The sequence below is a fragment of the Doryrhamphus excisus genome, chromosome 15 (genome assembly GCF_030265055.1).
Source record: "Doryrhamphus excisus isolate RoL2022-K1 chromosome 15, RoL_Dexc_1.0, whole genome shotgun sequence".
In the NCBI taxonomy this organism is placed as follows: domain Eukaryota; kingdom Metazoa; phylum Chordata; class Actinopteri; order Syngnathiformes; family Syngnathidae; genus Doryrhamphus; species Doryrhamphus excisus.
In genome coordinates, this window is record NC_080480.1 from 15,033,964 (window position 1) to 15,052,777 (window position 18,814).

Genomic DNA, 18,814 nt, shown 5'->3' on the forward strand with positions numbered 1-18,814 from the left:
TAATTCTTGTAAAATTATTTCAGATTTTTAAAAATTTTGCTCTGATTTTCGGACACCCCCTCATTTAAAGATCTGTAGCTCATTTCCATATTCAGTTATTCACATTGGTAAGGTATATTATGTAATATACTTATATATGTTTTGTTTTTGTGCACCAGGGGGATCGGCTACATTCAGAACATGCGAGCGTTTAAGACGGTTTGTCCTCTTCGGAACGAACTACACTTGGACATCATCTCCGCTGTGAAGGTTTGAAAACAAAAACGGGGCTTGAGTACACTACACTCTACTACTACACTGGACTACTAGTACATAACGATGTAGCTCGTCAGCCTGTGAACAACTTAGCTTTGAAGTCCTGTAATTAACCCAATGGGGCACATTAATAACGACCTACTTGCTAATGACTGCACTGTTTCAACAGAAAGGAACCTCCGAGTGGTACGAGGGCCTCATTGCGCAACACAAACCAGAGGACGGGGTGTGTTTTGCACGCAAGGATTCAAACTTTGAAGTACTTAAATTGCAAAGAATTAAGGATTTTTTTTATGTGGTAACGATGCAGTCTCTGGAGGAGCAGCTGAAGAAGCTGGTACTGGTGGTGGACGCCGTGTGCACAGACGTGCAGAGTGGCCAGAACATTTACAATAAACTCTTCTACAGGTGAACGCCGAGCAGCAAAATTGCCGTAAAACGTTGTTGCGATTCATCAACCTTTGTTTTTTTTTTTGTTTCTGCAGTGCAGTCAAAGTGGATTTCTTCAGCGTGTCCTACAGACTGCTGGAGAAACTGGTATGGTTTTTTGGACTAAACAGTGCTAAAAAAAAAAAAAAAAATCAAAAACACCTTTATAATGGTGCCGCAAGGCATGCTGGGTAGCTTCTCCAAACATTTTGCCATGTTTGTCGCATTTTTGCCTGATTACAACAAGTTTGTTTTACAAAAAAACATGTTTTATTGTTCATAGTTCGTATTGTTGTTGCAGCTGGACTACCCAGCATGCCTTGCGGGCATTTGGAAATAACAGTTTTAAGTTACATACTGTATTTAGCGCTCAGTTGTTGTTTATCACCCACATATTAGTCAAATCAAATCAAAAACACCACAAACACCTTTTTAATGGTACCGCAAGGCATGCTGGGTAGCTTCTCCCAACATTTTGCCGTGTTTGATTGCAAAAAAGTTGAGGTCATCAGAGGTAAACAAGAAGGCGTTAACATGTTTTATTGTTCATAGTTTATATTGTTGTTGATGCTGGACTACCCAGCATGCCTTGCGGGCATTTGGAAATAACAGTTTTAAGTTACATACTTTATTTAGCGCTGAGTTGTTGTTTATGACCCACATAGTAGTCAAATCAAATCAAATCAAAGCAAAAACACCACAAACACCTTTATAATGGTGTCGCAAGGCATGCTGGGTAGCTTCTCCCAACATTTTGCCGTTTTTGTCGCATTTTTACCTGATGACAAAAAACGTTGAGGTCATCAGAGAAGGCGTTAACATATTTTATTGTTCATAGCTTGTATTGTTGTTGATGCTGGACTACCCAGCATGCCTTGCGGGCATTTGGAAATAACAGTTATAAGTTACATACTTTATTTAGCGCTGAGTTGTTGTTTATGACCCACATAGTAGTCAAATCAAAAACACCTTTATAATGGTACCGCAAGGCATGCTGGGTAGCTTCTCCCAACATTTTGCTGTTTGTCGCATTTTTACTTTACTGATTACAAAAAAAGTTGAGGTCATCAGAGAAGGCGTTAACATGTTTTATTGTTCATAGCTTATATTGTTGTTGATGCTGGACTACCCAGCATGCCTTGCGGGCATTTGGAAATTACAGTTTTAAGTTACATACTGTATTTAGTTGTTTGAGTTGTTGTTTATCACCCACATAGTAGTTGATTTATGTGATGGGTTAACTTGCTGTGGATGTGTTGTTTTCATTTGGGTGCACCGTGAGCAAGTATGTTTGATGCCGCCATTAGGTGGCAGATGACGTCAACGTGGCCATGGAGAGGCTTTGCGGCACCCTGGAGCAGGAGAGTTCCAGACTGAGCCAGACCATGGGCGAGACCGTCTTTGAGCTCTTCATGTCCTTGAAAAGCCTCAAAAGCTTCCGGGAGTTTCTCCCTCTCAAGTTGGTGACGACACAGCGACAAGAAACAAAACAAAAAAAAAAAGTATCGGGACATGATGAGATTCGAACCTCCGCATTCCAGTTTTGCGTCCCGATACTTTTCTCCACATAGCATAGCATAGCATAAACAATGTCTGCTATGATTTCATTCTTGTGTTGTTGTGTTTGGTTGTCCTGGGCAGAGATGCAAAGATGCTAGCCTTAACCGGCTTCCATAACTGGTTCAAGTCGTCCATTCACAAGTTCCTGCAGATCATCCATGACAGGTCATGTGACAGGATCTGCAAAGCAGTGGAAAGCGACAAGGTAAGGAACCGGTTGCCGTGGAGATGTCTCCATTAGGGACAAAGCTCCTGCTTGATCCTTCTTCAAATGTTCTCGTATTATTGCAATAACGCGTCTGCTTCTTGGTCTTGGTTGGTCAGATAGAGGCGGTGCACCAGGTGAGACACAGCTCCTCGGCTCTGGAGGTGACTTCCTGTTTCAGACAGGTCAGAGACATCTGGCTCCAGCTGGCCTGGCCGGACTCTGCGGGCGCCTTCATCTTCGTCACACGCTTGACCGACGTAAGAGCAAACGTCTAGTCACGAACTTCACGAAATTCATGTTGGACATGCCGAACAACGTTACACTTAAGTATATCGCGTTTACACTTGCATGATTCAAAATTAATATGGAAATTATGTAGAAATATATATGTATTATATATAAATAATTATATCTAAATATAGTTTTCATTTTTTGTGCATATAACCTGACTAGATTGCATTCAACCGCAAAAAAGTATGGATTTTATAAATAATATAATTTAAATATATAAAAAATATATTACATATGAACGTGTAAAAATAATAACAATAATAATCTCAATAATAATAATAATAAACAATAATAATTTCTCAAAATAACAATATATAACATGTTAATACAAAAATAAAAAAACAACTGATGGTACTGCTAACAGCAACAACAATATTTTTATTAATAATAATTAATAGAATATTAATTATCATTATATTTATTATTAGAAATAATTGTTGTGATATTGACTATTTTTTCTATCTATATTTCTACTATTACTATTATCATGATTATTACTATTACTATTATTACTATTAGCATTTTTATTATTAATTTTGTGATTTTGACATATTCTTATGTTTTTATATTCATTTGTTTGACTGTATTTTTTTCTTATTAAATAATCCGCAAATTGTTACCAACATTGAATCAATTAAATAGAAATAAGCTAAGCTAATTGCAATTTTTTAAAATTAAAATATATAAATGCATTTTAGATGATCATTTTTAATTGTTTATTAATTATTAATTAATAAATTAATTCTTTATTAATTATTATTTTCAATTATATTATTCATATAATATAAGTATTATTATTATTAATATTATATTACTCAAACTTATTTTATTACTACACATTCTGTAATAATACATGTAAAATGTAATAAATATTATAAAATGTGAATATACTGAATATGTATAGTCCCATGAATAATCCCATGAAAAACAGATTATTTTGCCGCCACTATATAATATTTTCAGCTATATTAAAATTCTGTTTTTGCAGCGCCCCCCCCCCAAATATTTAAAAACCTTATGGATCCGGTCTGCCCATCACACTGACATATATAGTACAGTATACAGTATAGAGTATACTGTACATGAATAATGTGTGATGATCACCGTATTACGTTGAATTCCTCCAAGTGATCTCCTAAGGTCGCATCCACGGGAGTCACCCCCCCGACCTTCTGTGCCGCAGAACTTTTGCAGCGAGGCCGTGTGCTACTCGGAGATGCTGACACGCAAGATTGAGAGGAACCAGCTGGGCCGAGACCACAAGAGCTTCATAGTGCAGGTAACGCCTGCGGAAAGGCGAAGCAGGCGGAGGTTGTGTGTGTTGACGCAGGAAGTAAATGTCAGCCAAGGGGCGTCTGCGTGGCGTCCCAGCAGGAGGAAAAGTGCGCCTGATGCGTTAACACATAGAAAAAGCAAGTTGCCTCTTGTCGGCTGTCAATCATTCACACCGCCACCCCTTGCTCTCTGTAGCCCCGCTTCTTTTCCTTCGGCTTTTTCTCCACCTCCGCCCTCTTTCTTCTTCTCTTGTTCCTCCTTCGCTCCTCCTCGCTTGCCGCTAGCTCTGCGTCGCTTTGAACAACGTGGAGCACGTTCGGGTATGCCTGGGTCACCTGCCCCGCGACCTGGACTGGTCGGGTGTGGAGCGCGCCATGGAGGAGTCGTGCGGAGCAGAGGGCAAGGAGCAAGTCTACAAGGCCCTCAACGGGCAGCTCTTCAACATGGACTTGGACCTGCAGAGGGAGGCCAAGCGCCTCATCGCGCTGCTCACTGACAAGGTGCGACGCTCCTGTGGCGACGTGTTAGGGACACCTCTTGGTATGGTCCAGGCAACACACTGACAAATGTGCTGGATGTGGCAACTTAAACAACTGGAGGATGCCGGGTGGGATAGGATGTGGTCGTCTCCAGCCGTGTCACCAAGCCAACTGCAGCTGTCGATAAATGTCAAAAAAATTATTATTTTAATTAGTATATTATATATATCTTTATATATATATTCATAGTACAGTATTTAATAAAAAAAAAGAGGCAAAAAATTACATTTTGGGGATATTTTAGTGCCCAAATGTATTTACATAATAATTTTGTAATTATTAAAAAATAAATAATTGTACATGGAATAAACCTTTTTTAATATTTAATGAAATAAAATTTAATGAAATAAAATGAATAAATAGACTTTAAATAAAAAAAAAATAACATTTATTTTGAGGGGACTAATTTGTTTAATAATTTAATAATAATAATTTAACATTTAATAATAATAAAAAATAATTATAAAAAATTACAAAATTGTACATGGAATAACCCCTTTTTTAATATTTAATATTTAATGAAAAAAAATAAATAGATTTTAAATAAAAAAAATAAACATTTATTTTGAGGGGTATTTTGGGGGGACTAATTAGTCACCCACATTTTATAATAATAAAAAAATAATAATAATAAAAAATTGTACATGGAATAAACACTTTAATATTTAATATTTAATGAAATAAAATTGAATGAAATAAAATAAATATAGATTTTAAATAAAAAATAAATATTTATTTTGAGGGGTATTTTGTGGGGACTAATTTGTCACCCACATTTAATAATAATAAAAATAATTATAAAAAATAAAAAATTGTACATGAAATAAAACCTTTTTTAATATTTAATGAACTAAAATAAATAAATAGATTTTAAATTTTAAAAATAACAAACATTTACTTTGAAGGGTATTTTGAGGGGACTAATTTGTCACCCACATTTAATAAATTGAATTAAAGTTAAAAAAAAAAAACAGTAAATAATGTAATTGTGTTTTCTCAATGCTAAATATTTATTTTTGCTTACACGAGTATAAATATTATATTGTTTTGTCAAAATGATAAATTTCTTGAGCCACATTCCTACAAGGCTGTTAATTATTAAAATTATTAATTATTATTAATTATTAAAAAAAAACTTTTAGTATTTTTAAACCCACTTTTAACCAAACATTAAAAATAACTTCCCACATTCCGTCCCTACTGTATGAAATGCACACATAAAGTGATGTTTCCATGCTCTATGTTAATCATGGCTGTACGTTTGTGCATATGGCGCCTTCCCACAGATGCTGCCTGAGCTGCGACGCTACATCCAACACATCAGCTTGTCTCCTGACTCCATCAACAACGATGACGTACGTCTCCAGGCAGCATGTGATAGTTGACACCATGCTGCATAATACATTCATCACTTCATGTACCGTCGACAGGCTGTGGCCCCCCTTATGAAGTACCTCCAGGATACGGTGGTCGTCCTTACTGACACGCTGGTGAAAGACAACCTGGCTCGGTAATTACCTCCTTCTTCTGTTACTAATTAATTAACTCATTAATGGTGAAGAAATAAAAAAAATATATACGTACCTTGTTATTGTTGATATTTGCATACATGCTTCTGGGTGTTCTTCTAGGGTTCTGCAGAGCCTATGGGAGCTGCTGCTGCGCATGATCTTGGACTCGGTGACTGAAAACAGGGGCGTTCAGGTGGAGTTCTACAACCGCTTCCAGTACACAGTGGAGGTGAGCGCTGACGTTCCTCGTTCCGTGTCTCCCCAACCTGGAAAGTTCCCAATTAAGTCTTTAAGTGGAGTTATGATCAATAATATTCTCACATGATTCCACCTCCCTATTGATTTGTCTTCATACGCTACGTCAAAATGAAAAAAAAATGTGAGCTTATACCGACACAAAACCAAATCAACTCAAGTCAAGATGAATTATGAACATGAAATTAATATCTTAATATGATTTTTTTGTCTGTTTATGTTTTTCTGTAGACTTTGTTGCAGTTCCTCCACGACAAAGGAAACGGTTTATCCCTGGAAGACATGAAGAGCGGAGACTACAAGGTTATGTAACATGCATCTTTTTTTTAGTGCAGACAGCTAATGTATGCATCATGCGTCATATTCATATCATATCATATTCATAGCGTGCAGGGATGCTATCGTGGATGCAAGAAAAACATCTCAAAATTTCATTTTTTAGGCTCTATGGTACAATAAATGAGTACAAAAATGTCATCTAAAATCGTAATAACTAATGCAAGTGCATTAATTATGCAAAAATGATCATACATTAATTAGTTTATACGCATTCAACTACTCTACAATTCAATTATAATATTAAATTATCAGTCCTCCCTCGTAATAGTGTGTCTGGATTATTGATCTCTCGCTCTATCACAGTTTTTCTAAAATTAAATAATTAGTTATTATAAAAAAATAAAAAATTAATTCAATTAATTAATTAAATTTTTTACAAATGATAAATATATTAATATATATATTATTAAAAATAAATAAATAGTTGACTGGGGTGTATTATTCGTCAAAAAAGTATTGAAATACTCTTGTCCGAGTGAAAAGAAAAGAAGTTCTCCTCCCATTTTGTGTGGAAGTGGTACATTTTTGCCCTCTTTGTCATTCCCCACTTTATTTTAAACCCTTTCTGAAGTTTAGAATACAGTATATAAATTGGAAGCTAACAAGTTAGCTCACTCACTTGCTAATAGATGCTAATGGTTCTGACCCCCCTCCCCCTGTGCATTACCGTTGAGCAATGTGGTGTAAACAAAGAATTATTTCATATCTACAGGGCTCTAATAACAATAAAGATGGTTAGCGCGATGTCTTTGTTAGCGCGCAGACCTCACAGCTAGGAGACCAGGGTTCAATTCCACCCACGGGCATTTCTGCGTGGAGTTTGCATGTTCTCCCTGTGCATGCGTGGGTTTTTTTCCGGGTACTCCGGTTTCCTCCCACATTCCATAAACATGCTAGGTTAATTAGCGACTCCAAATTGTCCATAGGTATGAATATGAGTGTGAATGGTTGTTTGTTTATATGTGCCCTGTGATTGGCTGGCGACCGGTCCAGGGTGTACCCCCGCCTTTCGCCCAAAGACAGCTGGGATAGGCTCCAGCACCTCCGCGACCCCTGTAAGGGAAAGCGGTAGAAAATGAATGAATGAATTATTTTACTGTTATTTTGATGCTTTGTTATTATTAATTATTATAATATTTGTTATCATAACCGGTACTGGAAGTAAGAAATCCAACATTTATGTCTTTCTTTTGTTCTCACGCCGCTTCAGGCCCTGGAGGAGGAGCTGAAGCTGAACAAATGTTCCTCCTTTGAGCTGATCGAACAATACTACCTGGAGAAGATTTCCCTGCAGGTGCGATTCCGCCTCCATGAGCATCGATCGATTATCTTCTTCTTTATCACGACTAGCCGCTAACTCTGTCTTTGCAGAAAACCCTCAAACACACACGCTTCGGTCGCATCAGCGTCAAGTGCTACTACGACGCTCCCGAGCAGAGGTTAACGGTGGAGATCCTGCACGCCGCCGACATCATGGCGCTGGATGCTAACGGTAAATGCATACAGCTAATTCGACAGCGGTAAATGTAGCAATTGGATAATCGTCCCTGTTAGGCCTGAGCGACCCCTTTGTGATCGTGGAACTGTGTCCACACCACCTCTTCCCGCTGGCCAAGAGCCAACGCACGCAAGTGAAACTGAAGACGCTCCACCCCGTCTTTGACGAGCTCTTCTACTTGTGAGTTCTTCTCATTTGAAAGGTCATGCCTCCCACGTAGCGTGTGTGCTAGGTTAGTCCTTCAACGACTCCGTTTCCTTCGTCGTGCTTCCGCCACGTAAAGGTCAACGCTCCCTGCCTTTATTTAGAAACATGAACACGTGGAAAAGAAAGTAATTGAATTCAGCCAAGAGCAGGATTAGTCCAAAAGTACAGTAGAAACCTTTTCAATGTATTACTGTATATCATGATATACAGTATATGTATATTATTGTTTTTAGGACAGTATGATGGATTAATACAAGACTTTTGCGTATTTAAAATGTCTTATTGAGTATTTTATGAATATTTTTTATTATAATAATTTTTTAACTTGTCTATTGCTTCATTAAATACATAATTTATGAAGTTTAAATTGTTTAATATAAAAGGTTCTATGAGATTGTCTTTTTATTATTTTATTTTCAAGTCTATACATTTTTTTAAACAACTATGTATCATATTAAACAAATATATACTGTATGTTTAAATTTTTATTTATATAAATAATATAATTTATTTATTTATTTTAATGTAATTTAATTGTAATTTATACAAATAATATACTTTATTTATTTATATAAATAATAATAATTTAAATAAATAAGCTTTATTGAATTAAATGGCTTATTTATTATTTATTTTACAATTGATTAATGCAAGAATTCTATGTAATTGTATCATTTTTTATGATTTCATTAAATATGTAAAATATTTATAAAATAGTATTAAAATGTATTAATGATTTAATACAGGAAAATGTCTTTAAAAAAAGCAGAAATATTTGTCATTTAAATATATAATTTTAATTATAATTACATTTTAAAAATGCTTATTAAAAATATATATATTTGTGCAAATACAATGGGAATATAAAAATTATTTTTAAAGATTCAAGAGGTCTGAAACCAAAAATTCTGCATTTAATAATAAAATAAAATAAAATAAAATAAAATAAAATAAAATAAAATAAAATAAAATAAAATAAAATAAAATAAAAATATATTTCTAATATCAAAAATAATTTTGAAAAATGATCAATAATTCAAAAATTCTGCATTTAATAATAAAATAAAATAAAATAAAATAAAAATATATTTCTAATATCAAAAATAATTTTGAAAAATGATCAATAATTCAAAAGTACTTTAGTTATTTCTATTCATCATATTTCACTTTGGTATTGCAGTAATGGAAGTGTAGCCTACCTAGCATAGCCCGATAGCTGTGATGTCAACCCTTTCTGCAGCCATGTGAGTCCCGAGCAGTACCGACACAGATTCGCCTGTTTGACCTTCACTGTGATGGACTACGACTGGCTCTCCACCAACGACTTCGCCGGCGAGGCCGTGGCCCCCCTCAGCGACTTCTGTTGGCCGGGGAGGCCCAACGCCACGCCGGCCGGAAAGAGCGTGCAGCCCTTCATCCTCCATCTGTCTCGCAGCAAACCCAGCGGTACGTCTAAAATAATAATCATAATCATAATAATGCATTTATCCGCAGAATCGTGAAGTTTGCTTCCTCACTTCCAGAGAAACCCATCATGGGGCTGCTGGACGCTCGCGTCGGCGACAGGGAGGCTCAGGAGTTTGTCCGCAGGCTGAAGGAAATTGAGAAGTCCATGGAGGAGGAGTGAACGCCCCGCCGGCCGCCATGTTATCGATGTTCTCTGACCGCTTGTTGCCACCTGTGCTCTTGTTCCGGTACTATGTTTACAATTTTTTTGTTTTTTTTAATTGACTTCTTTTTTTAGACGATCGTCATTGTTTGTTGATACCAAAACGACAAGTTAAGAGGAAGTCCCGTCCCTGTGCAGCCCTCCGCGCTATTTTAGTAATCGTCTCCTCTTCTAATATGTGACCGGTCTATTTTTTTGTAACGTTATCTTTGGCGTATATTTGATATGATAGAGTTTCCCGACTATTTTGTGGAAGTAGCATTCAGTCCGAGTCTCCGATCTTTACCTCAGTGTGTTTGTTTGAGGCCGAGGTGGCTTCGACGCTCGCGTTTACACGGCTGTGAAAGGAATGGGATCGGCGTGGGAGGGGCACACCGCCCGCCGCAAGCTCAGGTCGCTAAACGATCATCAGAGGGATGGGGGAAGGACCAAATCTTACATCGCCATCATGCATTTGTAGCTGTTATATTACCGTATACTGTATTAATACATTAACAGCCAATTCATACATTAATTAACAAAAAAAACACTTATTATAGTTATTTTTATTTATTTTAAGCAGAGGTGTCCAAACTTTTTCCACCAAGGGTTGCAGCAGAAAAATAAAAGGATGCAGGGGAAGTACTTTAGTATTTTTATGTGAATTTTTTATTTTATAAAAAGGCTTAAAAAAATCTATTTACATAAATTTAAAGTCAAAGCTTGGTGTTGGTGTTAATGTCAGCTATTTTTCCCTTGACATTGTGCAAGTTATTTTAGTGTTTGATTTAATTTGTGTGAATGGTGAACAAGTCACCGGCCGCAAAAAGCCCCTGGGCCGCACCTTGGACACCCCTGATTTAAAATAAGTATGATTTTTTTTTAAATAATTGGTGTACTTTATTGAAAAGTAACTAAAAATAATTAATGACACAGCTGTGTCACAACGTAATATGGACAACATAATGCATTTTTTTTAAATGAAAATGATTATTCTAAAATTATCCAAATAATATGAATAAATTCAACATTTTCTTTAAAAAATATTTATTTATTTATTTATTTATTATTACATCGAAATTCTGATCTAATCAGTTGTTTTGTAGCATTACTATATTTTCAGTGTAGCATATTATATTTCATTTATTATTATTATTATTGTTATTTTTAAGCCCGGTTTTAACATCATTCTAGCATTTAAGGCTAATTTACGCGTGTACCACAAACCTACTTTATCCCTTTTACTTGAACTTTTTGAACCTTTTACTTTTTACTTTCATTATTGGCGATGTATATATAAATATATATACTGTCACACGTTGCTTGTTTATATTTGTGATTATGCAAACGGGACTTTTGTTACATGTAAAAGTATGACAAAGATATTTATTTATGGTGTATTTTCCGTGTGCGGTGGTGTGTGTTGAAACGACGGTTCGTGGCTTACGTGAAAAAAGGGAAGGAATATACCAACTGCAGGTAACGAGCTCATGTAGCATTCCGAATGAAGCGATAACAGAAGCCATGTTGTAACATGGCGCAGTCATCACAACACAGCGTTCACACCTTTAAAGCGCATGCAGAGTCGTGAGGATCAGGAGGTTGCCTACAACCGCAGATGATTTTTCAGACTTCTTGGAGACCCTGGTGGTTTGAAGGCTGCTATGAATAGAGAATAGAGGCATTAATTAGAGTCTTATTTAGTAGGATTGCACACATTCAAAAGTAGTCAGTGATTAGTCCAAAAATATGAAATAGATTTATGAAAATATTTAGTTTGATTTCAAAGAATTTTAATATTGTCTGATGGACCCTAAGAATGTTGAGGAAAAAAAGAGTTGTATATTTAAGAGAAAATGTTGTAAACGTACAAAAAAAAGTTGTAAATGTACAAGAATAAGGTCGGAAATTTACAAGAAAAAGTCGTAAATGTGTGAGAAAAAAATTGTAGATTTACAACGTTTTTCCTCGTAAATTTACGAGAAAGTCATAGATTTATGTCATTTTTCCGAAAAGTATTACTATCTTTGGCTAAGGCCAGAGGTCACATAAGTCACACCTTTTCACAGATTTCGAGAATAAAGTCGTAAATGTACAAGAATAAAATCATAAATTTCCGAGAATAAAGTCATAAATGTTCAAGAATGAAGTCGTAAATTTCCGAGAATAAAGTCATAAATGTACGAGAATGAAGTCGTAAATTTCCGAGAATAAAGGTCATAACTGTTCTAGAATAAAGTCGTAAATTTCCGAGAATAAAGTCGTAAATGTACGAGAATAAAGTCGTAAATTTCCGAGAATAAAGTAATACATTTCCGAGAATAAACTCATAAATGTATGAGAATGAAGTCGTAAATTTCTGAGAATTAAGTCGTAAATTTCTGAGAATTAAGTCGTAATGAAGTCGTAAATTTCTGAGAATAAAGTCATAAATTTCTATGAATCAAGTCATAAATGTATGAGAATTAAGTCGTAAATTTCTGAGAATTAAGTCGTAAATTTCTGAGAATAAAGTCGTAAATTTCTGAGAATAAAGTCATAAATTTCCAAGAATAAAGTCATAAATTTCCGAGAATAAATTTGTAAATGTACGAGAATAAAGTCGTACACTTCCGAGAATAAAGTCATAAATGTATGAGAATAAAGTCGTAAATTTCCGAGAATAAAGTCGTAAATGTACGAGAATGAATTCGTAAATTTCCGAGAATAAAATTGTAAATTTCCAAGAATAAAGTTGTAAATGTACGAGAATGAAGTCATACATTTCCTAGAATAAAGTCTTAAATTTCCGAGAATAAAGTCGTAAATGTCCGAGAATGAAGTCGTATGCCACCTTTGGCCTTTTTTCCAATGTGGCCCCAATACCCACTTAGCATTGTTAGCATTTAGAAGGGGATGTGCAATGATGATGACCATAAAAAAACGACGTAGCAGGTAAAGTAAAAAAATGGCATTAGATGGTGATGTAACGTTTGCAGTCGTGTTGTGTAATTCGTCAATGGAGGGAACCTTTTTAGTCCATTTGGGTTAAACACAACACCAGTTATTTGTTGCACACGATACCCGGTAACGGTGAAATGTACCTGAAAGCGTTTAAAAAAAAAACAAAAAACAAAGTTGTTTATTGTTGCGGTAAATTCTTTGTGCTTGGACATGTACACGCTTGTGTTGCTGTTTAATTATTACATCATGACTGGGATCTATCTGGCCTTGAAATAAAGTGTTTACATTTCAATGAGAAATAAAAACGTTACACGTTGCAGCGTGGACTGTCTTGATGGGAAAAAAAAAAAAAACAATCACAGACATTAGACACTTCCTGGGGGGGAAGACACAGGACACGACACAAGGCGGAATCACCCACCCGTCCCAAAAAAGCCTCAGGACATATCGGGGTGTCTTTTTTGTGCTAGCAAATGATAGGACGAGAAGTCGTTGCTTTGTGCGTGAGGCGCAGGTGTGCACTGTGAGGACCCTGTCATCTCTTAAAGAGACAGTACACCTTCAGGCTAGGGGCAGCAAACAACAGCTTTTTTCCCCTACTTTGTCTCCCTATTGAGTGGACACGGTGCCCTGAGGTGCTACAATACGGAATCACACCTTTTAAGTTGGGTAACTTATTTTTAGACATACAACACATTGTTTTTTTTTACATTTTACAGTGATATTAGCTTATTTTTACACTTGTATAACAGTGAATAATGGTAAAAATTTAAATTGTTACTGGCCATTTTACCTGGTTAACTTCTTTTTTCACTTACGGGTGTGGCAGTGGCTCAGGTGGTGTAGAGCAAGTCATCCAGAACCCGAAAGGTTGCCGGTTCGATCGTCGCTCCCTCCACTCAGTCACTGTTGTCGTGTCCCTGGGCAAGACATTTCACCCACTTTGCCTTCAGGGTTGCCCACACTGGTGGATGAATGTGACTTCATATTGGAGTGATTAGGTCCACCTGTGACTACAGATATAGATTACCACCACCAGTGTTTGAATGAATAAGGAGGTTCATTTCATTCTGAAGCAGTTTGGGTGCCTTAAAAATAGAAAAAAATTTTTTTTTTTTACATTTTACACTTATTTGCTTATTTTTTCATTTGTAAGACAACCAAAAACGCCAAAAAAAATGCAACAAAATCATATTCCGCGGTTGTCATTGTTCATTTTATGTCTTCTTATTATTATTCTACGCTTGTAACAATTTAGGATGTTGTAAAAAATGATATTTCCGATATCCTCGCTTTATAAGTTTTATTTTCTTAGTATTGAATAATATTTTTCCAGTTGTTGACATTGACGGAAGTTAAAATGTTCCTGAAATGAAAACACTAACAGGGCAGTGAATTAAAAGGTTTTCTCCGGGTGACAGTTTAACAATGGAATATTAATTATTGTTGATTTACTATCTGATGAAAGGTGTAGACCAAGGTATACAACATTATAGGTTGGTTATAGGTATGGTAAAAAATAGGCTGGAAAAAGGCATATAAACACAACATGTCCGCATTATTTCTACAGAGGCTTTGTTTTTTTTCCATCATTTGGGATGTTCCCTTTTCAACCAGCAGATGTCCTCGTTAGCTCGCTATCTGTAACAATCCCAATACTCGCCTGCAATAATCTACATCACAGAATATTATAAACCATTTTTTCCACGATGAACTGTGTACATGGTTTTAAAATATGTTTAAAATCAAAATAGCTCCGAGGTGTGTGTTAAAAATAGGAAAAATGGAGGGAGAGTTCGGCTTTTAAATACAGTAATGACACATTGTGACTGAGGAAAAAACTACATGAAAACTACTGAATATTACTAGTAAACCGTACAGTTGGCTACTAATTTATAATTTATTGTGTGTAATTAAAAACACAAAATACACACATACTCACCATCCATCAGTATAAGTTTTCCAGATATAACGTCTTTGATTGACGTCTTTGGGTGATAACAGCATGAATTAGCTAGCTATGAATTATTAGCTATGACTTGCTAGCATGAACTAGCTTGAAGTTGAGCACCGAACACTCAAAAACGTCACCAAACGCCATCGAACCTACACCTTTATACATTCCCACACATTCTATTAGTGTTTCGGACCAAATGTGAGGTGAAAGAAAAACGGGAAATTCACAGAAAAAGTAGCCTGGAAGAACGTTAGCATACTCACAAGAAAAAGATGCGTTCAAGGACCGTTAAAAAAAAGTGGGACAGGTAGCCGTTTGGAGCAAACAACATAAACATGTTAAAAAATATATATACATATATATATATATTTGTTGTTTTTATTACACCACTTGCTGTACTCTTTATAGTACAGTATTTAATAAAACAACATAAATAATACAGTTTTAATTTTAAAAAAGGTAAAAATTTAAATTTGGGGGATATTTTAGTGCCCAAATGTATTTACATAATAATTTAATAATTATTTTTAAAAAATAATTATTAAATTATTTTAAACAATTATATTATATATATTTAAAAAAATTATTTAAATTATTTAATTACAAATGAATTAATTAATTTGAAAAAATATATAAAATAAAAAAATAATAATATAATGACCCATATTTCGTGACCAGGGGTTTGTGTTTATTAAACTGCATATTTCAACCAAATATTATATTTACACAGGGTTTTCTCACAAAATAAATAGTGATACTTATTCGGGTAATGGCATCTATTAGAACAGTTTGAAGAAATATGGTGGAAACAAGACAGAAGATATATTTGGGCAATTAGAAGTGCAAAAGCAAAGACGATGCAGGTGTACCTAATGTCGTGACCCCTCTATCAGCATAAATGAAGCCAAGGTTACTGAGGACAGCACCGGCTCTTTGTATCTTCGGAGGCGTCTGTGTCCAAAAGCGAGCACAGATAAGATTGGACAGCTTGCATCCGAGGAATGCAAACGGGACGGCGGCGTTTGGCTCGACGCCAGCACCTCTCTGCACGGGCTTGCAGCGGGTCCTGTCACTGAAGCATTTCTGCTGTACAGTGAAGACAGAAAGGGGGTTGGGGGGGGCGGGGTTCTATCTGTACTTCATAGCCAACAAGGGGCTTTGAAGGCATATTTGCACTGTGGCTTTACAGTACAGTAGAACGAGTTCACGGCCTGTCTGTCATTTCAATGAAAACACGACTTGATTGCAGAGGACCACAATACGACCGCTATCGTGTTCTTACACTAACAATCAGTCCATGCATGTTAAAACAATCTTGAGTTTTAACTCAAGATTTAACTCTGACTGCTCATTTTGTCCTCTGATTCACTGACTTTACACTTCTAGGATTAAAAGACCCACGTGATGCTACAAACACAAGCTAACACTTCTTCAGGCAGGTTCAAATATTGACTGTACATACAGTCACCGACATCTTAGAGGTGGGTGCTGAAGGTTCCAGAATGTCTATTAACTTCTCAGCAATCATGATTGACTGCAGCAGATAGTGTTTCTTTGGCAACATCAGAGGATTTGATTGACAGAACTCATCACATCCACCATGACTCAGACAATGGGAAAGTCCAAAGAACTCAATGAAGCTCTAAGAAGGATTGTGTCATGATTGAACGCAGCTGATAGTGTTTCTTTGGTAATATGAAATATTGAATGATGAATCAATACCTAGACCTTCACTGAGTTCCTTGAACATTGTTCTCAAGAAGGTTAACTGTATCGTGATTGACTGCGGCAGCTGGCGTCTCTTTGGCAGGATAAAAATGATTTGTTTGACAAGCAGCTATGTGATCGACCGACACTCACGATAATGAGAAAGTCCAAAAAAAATTTCTAAGAACTGTGTCATGATTGACTGCAGCTGATAGTGTCTTGTTGGCAGCATATGGTCGACAGGACTCATTGGATGGCCCGATACGTAGAGCAATGGGAAAGTCCAAGGACTCAGATCTTCACTGAGTTCCTTGGACTTTCCCATTGTTCTACGATGGGTAATTGTATCATGATTGACTGGTCGTGTCTCTTTGACAACGTAAACTGATTTGGTTGCACCAATACTCACATCTTTACTGAGTTTCTTGGACTTTACCATTGGTCAAGAACACAATGGGAATGTCTAAGGAACTCAGTCAAGATCACCGAGTTCCCATTGGTCAAAAACACAATAGGAAAGTCTAAGGAACTCAGTGAAGATCACCGAGTTCCCATTGGTCAAGAACACAATAGGAAAGTCTAGTGATCTTCACTGAGTTCTGATTGGTCAAGAACACAATCGGAAAGTCGAAGGAACTCAGTGAAGATCACAGAGTTCCCATTGGTCAAGAACACAATGGGAAAGTCTAAGGAACTTTCTAAGGAAAGTCTAAGGAACTCAGTGATCTTCACAGAGTTCCTTAGACTTTCCAGTTGTGTTCTTGACCAATGGGAACTCAGTGATCTTCACTGAGTTCCTTAAACATTCCCATTGTACATTGAGTTCTCATTGGTCAAGAACATAATCGGAAAGGCTAAGGAACTTAGTGAAGATCCCTGAGTTCCCATTGGTCAAGAACACAATGGGAAAGTCTAAGGAACTTTCTAACTTTCTAAGGAAAGTCTAAGGAACTCAGTGATCTTCACCGAGTTCCTTAGACTTTCCAGTTGTGTTCTTGACCAATGGGAACTCAGTGATCTTCACTGAGTTCCTTAAACATTCCCATTGTCCATTGAGTTCCCATCCGTCAAGAACACAATAAGAAAGTCTAGTGATCTTCACTGAGTTCCGATTGGTCAAGAACATAATAGGAAAGTCTAAGGAACTCAGTGAAGATCACTGAGTTCCCATTGGTCAAGAACACAACTGGAAAGTCTAAGAACACAATTGGAAAGTCTAAGGAACTTTGTGAAGATCACTGAGTTCTCATTGGTCAAGAGTTCCCATTGGTCAAGACCAAATGGGAAAGTCTAAGGAACTCAGTGATCTTCACTGAGTTCATTGTGTTCTTGACCAATGGGAACTCAGTGAAGATCACTGAGTTCCTTAGACCTTCCCATTGTCCATTGAGTTCCCATTGGTCAAGAACACAATAGGAAAGTCTAGTGATCTTCACTGAGTTGCGATTGGTCAAGAACATAATAGGAAAGTCTAAGGAACTCAGTGAAGATCACTAAGTTCCCATTGGTCAAGAACATAATTGGTCTAAAGTCTAAGTCTAAGGAACTCAGTGATCTTCACCGAGTTCCCATTGGTCAAGAACACAATAGGAAAGTCTAAGGAACTCTGTGATCTTCACTGGTCGCACCTACTGTATATTCAGATCTTCACTGAGTTCTTGGACTTTCCCAATGGTCTCAGAAGAATTGTATCATGAGTGAAAAGTCAAAACCACCCTTTTATTGCTAAATGGCGCAGGCCTGTAGAGTCTAATTACACAAGGAGACGATGGCGGTTTATGTGACCCCCTGCGGTATTAACCGTGACATTTTGACCAGACGTGTTGTTTATCTGACGTCGCCCTTTTCAAAAGGTGGGAATCCTTCAAAGCTAGCAAGGCGACGCCGCACACAAAAGGACCACCGCCGCTGCCTTTGTCTCTGAATCGGCTTCCTCCTCCTCCTCCTCCTCCTCCTCCCTTTGTGCTGATTGATTGATCCCCCTTCATGATCGCCATCATGGCGGTAAGCCCAAATTCATTTCCTATCTCAGCACTTGTCGAAGGGTCAAGTGGTCATTTGGACCATCCGGAGCGTTCCCAACGCCTGCTTTGAAGTCCACACCTGTATCCATGGACACCGGGGGGGAAGTTGGGGACGCAGTACTAGGGTTCATTGTAAGGTCACATGGGCACAATATTCATGTTTAATAT

The 18,814-nt window shown here is 36.7% G+C and overlaps 1 protein-coding gene and 1 long non-coding RNA gene across 5 annotated transcripts in view; one reads left to right on the forward strand and one right to left on the reverse strand.

Moving 5' to 3' along the window:
• The window catches only part of baiap3 (BAI1 associated protein 3), a 47,774-nt gene extending 34,413 nt beyond the window's left edge, over positions 1-13,361 (forward strand). The window contains exons 17-34 of the mRNA XM_058048894.1: positions 159-249; positions 425-481; positions 566-663; positions 741-792; positions 1,992-2,143; positions 2,326-2,449; positions 2,569-2,709; positions 3,927-4,022; positions 4,303-4,518; positions 5,844-5,912; positions 5,988-6,067; positions 6,189-6,297; positions 6,555-6,626; positions 7,873-7,956; positions 8,034-8,154; positions 8,217-8,340; positions 9,608-9,813; positions 9,891-13,361. Of these exons, the coding sequence (XP_057904877.1) occupies positions 159-249; positions 425-481; positions 566-663; positions 741-792; positions 1,992-2,143; positions 2,326-2,449; positions 2,569-2,709; positions 3,927-4,022; positions 4,303-4,518; positions 5,844-5,912; positions 5,988-6,067; positions 6,189-6,297; positions 6,555-6,626; positions 7,873-7,956; positions 8,034-8,154; positions 8,217-8,340; positions 9,608-9,813; positions 9,891-9,994 (1,996 nt within the window). The 3' untranslated portion in view covers positions 9,995-13,361. The remainder of the gene's footprint in view (positions 1-158; positions 250-424; positions 482-565; positions 664-740; positions 793-1,991; positions 2,144-2,325; positions 2,450-2,568; positions 2,710-3,926; positions 4,023-4,302; positions 4,519-5,843; positions 5,913-5,987; positions 6,068-6,188; positions 6,298-6,554; positions 6,627-7,872; positions 7,957-8,033; positions 8,155-8,216; positions 8,341-9,607; positions 9,814-9,890) is intronic.
• The window catches only part of LOC131103042 (uncharacterized), a 31,301-nt gene continuing 13,553 nt past the window's right edge, over positions 1,067-18,814 (reverse strand). Inside the window, exons 1-6 of one of the 4 annotated variants that reach the window (XR_009119540.1) lie at positions 14,901-15,181; positions 13,777-13,971; positions 11,582-11,677; positions 6,142-6,334; positions 3,848-4,674; positions 1,067-2,424 (exon numbers count right to left, since the gene is read on the reverse strand). This is a non-coding gene — a long non-coding RNA (uncharacterized LOC131103042). The other 3 variants (XR_009119539.1, XR_009119542.1, XR_009119541.1) reach the window with 3 other exon arrangements.